Source organism: Haliaeetus leucocephalus, unplaced genomic scaffold, assembly GCF_000737465.1.
Source record: "Haliaeetus leucocephalus isolate CR32 unplaced genomic scaffold, Haliaeetus_leucocephalus-4.0 Scaffold556, whole genome shotgun sequence".
NCBI lineage: Eukaryota > Metazoa > Chordata > Aves > Accipitriformes > Accipitridae > Haliaeetus > Haliaeetus leucocephalus.
In genome coordinates, this window is record NW_010972992.1 from 2,094,248 (window position 1) to 2,102,173 (window position 7,926).

Genomic DNA, 7,926 nt, shown 5'->3' on the forward strand with positions numbered 1-7,926 from the left:
GCGCCGCTTTTCTTTGTCGCCCCCCCCAGCCTCTCTCAGGGTTTGTCTGCAGCCCTCAGCCACCCTACCTCTATGGGAGCCTCCAGCAGGGATGTGCACGTCATAGCCACCTTCCAGCATCTCCCCTCTCCAACCTCCACACAGTTACATGTCCGTTTACCACCCTGGCATCGTTGTGATGAAATATTGGCATCCTTATGTTTCACCACAGATTTCCAGAGGGAAATTCAGCCTGTCTTTTTCAGAAAGGGGTCTTAGGATGGGATGAATTGTCCTTCAGAAGTGTCAGTCTCTCTGTAGAGGGATTCTAGAGGATTAGCAGAGACTAGAAACTTAACTTCACATGGCTAAGGTTAGTTGAGTTGAGTCCTAGCTTAAGTGACTTGCACAAGCCTTTGTGAGTCAGTAGCAGAGCTGGGATTAGAAATCAGTCCTGATTCTGACTGATTAAAGCCAATTACTGTCTTTAGTAGGATTTGTGCAAGTGTATTCTCCGGTCTCAGCTCCTCTGAATTTGAAGAGTGTGAATCTGGGTTTCATTTACCAATGTTGCTTTACATCCCCCTTTCTTTTTAAAAAGGCCTTAGCGGAAGTGTTACTATGACTTCTGCTTGCTTTAAGAGCCTTTTATTTTCTCTGAGTAATGTAAAACAGCTGATTCTTTTGGGGAGATGGCCAAGAGGGAGAGCACTAGAAAACCCTCTGGTCTGTGAGTGGTTCCAGTTGTCCTTCATTTTATAGCGCACGGTTTCTTTTCTGCACCTGCAGCGCTTGGCGGTGCGGGCAGCACATCCGCAGTCAGGCAGCACTGCCAGACCTGGACAGCTCAGGAAGGGAGAGGTGAAACAGCCCGGCTTTATGCTGCCTGAGCTGGAGCTTTCCAAAAATAACTCATAATTTGTATGTCTGTGTTTTTGTGCATGCAAGAAGGATGTTTATTGTTTTGAACATCTGATTCTACTTGCGAATGAAATCCAATAATGTCTCATGGCTGCTGTATATGCGAGTGTCCTGGACATCTGTCAGGGCAAAGAGGTGCAGGGCGTTAACACCTACAGCTAAGGTGATTCTGAAGCTATGAGGTCTGCCTGCAGCCGGCAGGATTGAGGGGCATTCAAGGGGATTCGTAGCTGAGCCAGATCAAAGTTTGTGACCTGGCTTTAGTGGAAGGTTACAAATAACTTTGCAGCTAGAAAACCTACCTTCAGGCTGCACTCCCATGATTTTCCCGCTGCATAAGCCTTGAAGCAGAGAGGTTTACGTTACATCCACACAGAAAAGCATGACAGCCCTATTCTCATATTAATCCACTCTGTCTTGCATATTTAAATGCAATCTCCTTTCTTCATCCCCCTGTCTTTCAGTCTTTGGGCTGTCATGGGGCAGGGAGTTCCACCGGCACATTTTGCACGGTGTTATGGCTAAACAACTTCATCTAGATACCTTGAGGCTTAATCACTGTGATTAAGAAGCTGTGCCCAGAGGGTCTGGAGAGCTGGAGGTAATTTAGGCTCTGTCTGGAGCACTGTCTGCCCTGCGGTGTAGAGACAGCTAAGCTAGTTTTAACTTTTGGGGACCAGTAGCAAACTCTAAGCTCAGTGCAGGCTGAAAACCCTGAAGGAAGAGAGGGTAAATGAACCCTGTCTGAGCTGTATGCTGCTGTCACTGCGCGGCTTTTACTTAGCTTGTTCAAAGCTCGTTCCTGTGTCTGTACCGCACTGCAGACAAACCCAGTGGTTGGGGTTAGATTGATTTTCGAAGCTTTATAACAAACCCCCTCCCCAGTACCTCCCCACCGCCTCCCCCTCCATGGGGGTCCAGCCACCCCTGCTCCTGAATTCCCCTCCCAGACAAATGCCTGGGAAGGATCTCAGGCCAGCTGAGTCGGGAGGTGGCATTACATCAAGGGAAAGCATCTTTGCAGGACTCCTGAGTCCTTCCGGGGGGAGGAGAAGCTTTAGAAAGCAAAGGCCAGCGCGTAGCCAGTCATTCAGCCTAAGCCCCCGCTCCGGCAGGAAGGTGAGGGAGGAGGGGATGGGGAAGGTGTAGGGGTGAGCAGGAAGGGGAGACGCCGTTCTATACAACCCCTCTTGTGTCCTTCCAGAGAATGTATCCTCTGCACAATAGCTCACCAGGCCGCTGGTGGGGGATAAAGGGCTCATTTTACCACTTGCCAGGCTCCAAATATTTCCAATTTGCCACTTTAATTGATGTCAATAAGGTTATGCTAAATTTGGAGATTTTCAGCTGCTCAGCATCTGAGTGCTGGCCTGGCCCCCCGAGGTGACTGGCTTTCCCCTCTCCCCCCGCCCTTCGCCAGCACAAATACAGCAAGGCACGCCTGCGGCGGCTGCGGAGATCAACCGAGAGGCATCAGGAGTTCCCTTCCTTCCCTGCCACGGCCCCGCTTCTGCAAACTCTTTACACTCTTAACTTAGCAGCCTGGGGGTAATTTTGCTGATTGCAGAAGGCAATTGCATTAAAGCACTGGTGGGATCAGGGTCCTTGTGTGAAGGCCTGTAGGCAGCAGCTTACCCCAAACTCACCCGCAGGAACAAATCTGGCATTTTTGCTGCAAAAGAAGAAAAAAAAAGTTCATCTGTTTCAGGTCTCAAAGCAGGAAGATCGCTTGTGTGCAAATCTAATTACATTTTCAAACCAAGCACTACACTGAAATGAGCCAAACCAGGACCTGTTATCCTTTAACATTTGAGGGTAAACAGAACTTTGACATTTCAGTCCCTAAAGCTGAGTCTGCATCAAAGCCAGAAAGGGTTTGCATCTGGTTTGGTTAGGGACCTTTGCAAACCAAGCCCCACTCAGACTTCCAAAGAAAGGAGCTGTCTCCAGCGTCCCTTTTTGAAAATATGGATTTTTGCTCCCTGTCTTATGTGTCTCCTCTTCTGGGAGGGCTGTGTGTAGGAAGGGAAGGAGTGCTAGTTCATGGCAGTGCGTGTCCCACAGGTTTGTCCCAAGTTTATTCCTTTCTCCAGTGTTCATTCTGAACAGCACAGCTAATGTTGTTGGCAGGTCAGCAAAGAAAGACCAAAGATTGAGTGTGCTGTGAAGGAATTTCTCAGTTATCCCTATTAAGGTCTTTAAAATAAAGCGTTAGACACAGAGGAGCCAGCTGTGGGGTCTGTCTGTTGTTATTTGGTGGAAGCAGGCCTTCATTCTCCAGCCTGGCCAAACCTATATTGATATTGTATATTATACTGATAGACCACCATTATATGTAGACTGTTTCACCCTGGTATGCATGAAGGCAGCTGCACACATACCCTTTCTCCTCCAGACATTGACGTGTTGTCTCCTGTGTTTCTCCAGGTGATGAGCATCCTGAGCAACCCCAGTGGGGTTCCTCCGCAACCGCAGGCTGACTTCTCCATCTCTCCCCTTCACGGTGGCTTGGACACCACCAACTCCATCTCTGCCAGCTGCAGCCAGCGGAGCGACTCCATCAAGTCTGTGGACAGCCTCCCAACTTCCCAGTCCTACTGTCCTCCCACCTACAGCACCACCAGTTACAGTGTGGATCCGGTGGCTGGCTACCAATATGGACAGTATGGACAAAGTAAGTGCACTGATTGTATTCCCCCTGCATAGGGAAAAGGAGAAGAGAGGGAGGGAGTGTAAGAACGTATAGATACTCTATTGGAAGGGATTCCCATGGAATTCTGTCCATCGAGAGAGAAAAAGGGAATCCACTCTCCAGACACAGATGGACATTGCTCCACACAGCCTCCCCAACACCCTTGCAGTCTGATTCAAAAGTCCCAACTGAAATATTTTAGGTAAAACATTTCTATTAGAAAAGGACAACTTCCAGACCTCTCCCTTTCCCCCTCTCCAATTCTTGCTTTTCCAAAAGTCCTACAACATGTTCACCCTGCTCAGCCAAAAGAAAGCTGGGATTTTAATGCCATCCCTTAGTGATGCAGAACTATGTGTCGCTTCCTCCCCTGCCCTCTGTAAGGTAAGGGCTGGGACCATGCTCAGAGATTTTGCTACTAAAAATGTTAAGCCAATGCTTGTCAGTTGGGCTGTGGTTCTGCGAAAGCTGAAGTGAAGCTGGAATTGCAATCCTGAACCCAAACTTCAGACCCAAAAGGCAGAGGGACCCTGGGAGGATCTGTTTCTCCTCCAGAATGGTTGGGTCACAAAAACACCAGCGAGCCTGGCAAAGGGCTCACCTGCTGGTGTTAAACTAATAATAAGTGTGGTGGTGTGAGAGAGTGATCCGTGGAGGGTTAAAGGTGCATCCTCTTCCTCCGGGAGCACTCCTGCTTGCCCATAACTTGTCCTCAGTGACCTTTCCTTCCATTTGGCTGTGGCTTTTTATTCCCCTCTCCGTCACAGCCCTTTAATGTCTTTAACTTCTACAGCTAAATGAGAACCGGCTGTGGCGGCAGACGGGATCAATAGCAGCTTCCCCCCACCCCTCCTTTTTTTGTTTTTCGGGAGTTTGATCTGTGACCCCTTGACCTTCCCCTCGCTTCTGGATGTGAGGCTGGACACACGTGCTATTGATAAAAATCTTAAACAAATTCCAATACCATGTATTTCCAATAAAGATTCCCTTGGGCAAGACGTTAGTCACACCCATGTGTGTAAAAAATAAAATAAGGAGGACGAGCTACGTTTTCTGAGAGAGAGAGACCAGCAAAGGAGAAGGAAAGAGAAAGAAGGGTTTGTCTTGGTTTGCTGCTGGAATTTTTACTTGGGCCTCTCCTTATGCTGCAAAACTGCTCATGCAGCCCTATTTATGTTGTTTTATTTGCCCCCCTTTCCTGATTTCTGTTGCACAGCTCTTTATTTTCTGCTAGACACCCATTAAATTTGCAAGTCCAGTTTAGAGCCCACTGAGCTCCGTTCGGAACAGGAATGTTTTCCTGTTAATAGTCATGAGAGACCGGGCAGCCAACAGGCTTGTGCCCAGCAGCAAGTCTTGCGTGGTCAACAGAATTAGTCCAGATGTGTTCCATGCCCAGAGACACACAGGTAGCTAGTCATGAAGGCGTTCTTCCTGCTGGGGCAAGGAAGGTAGGTGAGAAAGCATCATGCAGCATCCACAGTGCCACTGCTTCCCAGTGCTGGGAGCTGGAGTCACACCCGGGAAGTCTTACAGCCAAAGCCATTGCCATGCTGCATGGCAGCACAAACCAACCGTAGATGTTCTAAGGTGGGATCTACGTTAAGCAGCAAATTCTGCATGTGTGTACGTACGTATATAGATATTTGTATTTACAGCTCTGTACAGGCAGTATGTAAATCCACTTCACTATAAATCTTTCTTATAATGACACCCATTTATAATAATCTCTGTGTGTGGAAACAGTTTTCATTAGTAATTAGTCCTGTTAGAGCAATCACTTACATGAAGTTGACCTTGATATAACAACGTTTTTTCTTGTCTTTCTTGGTGCATGTTGTATTTAGCAGATGCTTCTAATTCCTCCTGCTTTTTAATTCTTCATTGCTTCTTTTCAAATCCTGTTTAAATGCTGATCAGTGTGAGGTGAGCTCCACAAGATCAGTATTTATTGACATTCAGTTCAAATCATATGTTTCTTCCTTCTACGATGTGGCAAAAAAGTATCAAAACTCTTTTTAGTGAACACTGATATAATAAAAATGGGGGGTTGTAACGGTGGCAGCAGGCTCTGTATAACAGGGGACATAATGAGGCCTTGTAAGTAAGAGCTCTGTAGCTTTGATAGGCTTTGGACCTGGCCTGCAGAGAATCTCTCTCTCCCCACTTCTCTCCTGCTTATTCTTGCTTTAGAAACACAAAACCAGACACACTTTCTCTCTCACATAAGCAAATAAACACCCGGAGTACTTTTGGCAAGTTTCTGGTTTTATTTTGGCTTCCACTGTATTAAACCAACAAACCATATCTTCGACTTCTGGTGTGGGATACCCTGGTGCCTTTGAACTCTTCCCACTGGCACAAAAAGCAATATTGGGAGTTTAGCATGGCTTTTTTAGAAGATGGGATCACCATCAAATTTCCATTTTGCTGGGTACCGCTCAGAGCAGGATGACCAGCTCCAAGCATTCATCGCCCTCCTTTCCCAAGCACCCATCTGAATTCACCCACGGAAACAGGTGACAACAGAGACAGAGGCACAACCACACACACACATGCAGCAAGTCTGAGGAGTGAATTTCCACTTTACCTACAGCCTCTCAAAGACATTATTTAATGTGGTTACCTGAAATATCAGGGGACCAAGCTGATAAGGTCTGGACAAGAACCATAGCTTGGGGTCTAATCCTATGTACAACCCCCTTGCAGCTAGAGTCACCATAATGCATTACAGAGCCCAGCGCTCCAGTCAAGCTACCCCAGGATCCCAGTCCCCAAGGAGCGCCAGCCAGCATGCCAGCTCCACTTGCCTAACTCAGCTCCTTTCAGACTCTGCCGCCTGCAGAAGCCATGTTCCCCAGCAGGCCTCACTTCGGCCCCAGATAACTCACCCTGTGCCGAGCCTGCTTGCTTCCAGCACACCAGCCTGCCAGCGCTTGCACAGTCTGTGCTGTCCCAGCCGGTGAGGAGCAGAGATGCCAGATTAACGTGGTCCTTGTGGTTCCCAAAGGCCGGAGCTGTGTTAATGATGCTGGTGATGGAACGCAGAAGCGTGAAAGGAATCCTAATAGATATGACAAGTCTAATAAGAATTTGTGTCTGGAAGGGACCTCCTCTGGGGCAGGCGTCTGACAAGACGTTGATGGCTGAAATTTGTTTACTCATTGGCACCGATTGTACATCTCCTGCCAGCTCCTTATTAATCTAATTTGAGACATTAAAGCTAGTGAAAGGGAGAGACTTTGACTGAAGCTCAGCTAATGAGCAATGTCACCATCCTGCCCCAGTCCTCTTCCCCCTCAGACCACGGGGCAGTCAGGCAAGCTGGGATATAGGTTCACGCATCGCCTCAGGAGTTGTGGCTGTGTTTCTCACCCAGATGGCGATAAGCAAAGCGGTTTCCCTTAGGAAGGGTGGATGAAGGCAGGCAGCAGAGCTCGCAGAGATGAGTCAGCATGCTGCGGATGAGTCAGATTCAAGCCCTGTCCAGACTTGGTGAGCTTCCACTGAAATTTCTGGAATCATTTACACCAGCATCACTGAGTGCAGAAGTTGGCTTTGCCACCATGAGATGATACAGGGAGGTGAGGCTGGAAGGCTTATCCCGCTGGCTTTCTGCTCAGGCTTGTCTTCAGGCAGCTCCGCTGGAAACACCGTTGTCAGTGGCAGAAGTAGAATTTTAGCTCTTTTCAGTAGGTCCACGGAGACCTACCTAGGTGTTTCTGGCAGGACCATCATCTGTTTGCACTCTTTGCTAGGAGTGCAGCAGGACCCTCGTGTGTGTGACAACCGCTGCTTTGGGCCTTCCTTTGTAAGAGTCAGTCTGCGGGGTCTGTTGGTTACACACCCTTTGATGCTGAAAGCCTCATTTCCACTAAATGCTAATGTTGTGCTGTTTTCTCACCCTCCTTTTTTTTCCCCTCCTCTTCAGCCGCTGTTGATTATTTGGCCAAGAACGTGAGTCTGTCTACACAGCGTAGGATGAAGCTGGGAGAACATTCAGCCGTTCTGGGCCTCCTACCAGTAGAGACAGGCCAAGCTTACTGAAGAGTCCGACTGTGCCAACAACCCACTCCAGCAACTTGGTACCACTGGAGAAAACACCACCAGCCTTCCAGGGATCTACCTGTACCCGGACCCTACTCCTTCCCAATTCCCTTCCACCTCGCATCAACCTGAGCTGTGAAGGAGACGGGAAAGAGGGGGAGGGCTCTCCAAGTATCCAGCTCCTCCCAGAGCACTCTTCTCAGAGGCAAGCCTGGCCTCTGACCTGACTCATCCTGTGGCCAGAGACAATGGGTTGGGTACATTTATTAGCCCCGAGTTCATGCCCT

General features: G+C 48.4%; 1 protein-coding gene across 4 annotated transcripts in view; it reads left to right on the plus strand.

Annotated features, from left to right (window-relative positions):
* PAX7 (paired box 7) overlaps nucleotides 1–7,639 on the plus strand; it is a 100,791-nt gene extending 93,152 nt beyond the window's left edge. For all 4 annotated transcript variants that reach the window (XM_010577253.1, XM_010577252.1, XM_010577255.1 and 1 more), the window contains 2 exons: nucleotides 3,328–3,574; nucleotides 7,524–7,639. In XM_010577253.1, the coding sequence (XP_010575555.1) occupies nucleotides 3,328–3,574; nucleotides 7,524–7,639 (363 nt within the window). The remainder of the gene's footprint in view (nucleotides 1–3,327; nucleotides 3,575–7,523) is intronic.
* The last annotated feature ends 287 nt before the right edge of the window (nucleotides 7,640–7,926 follow it).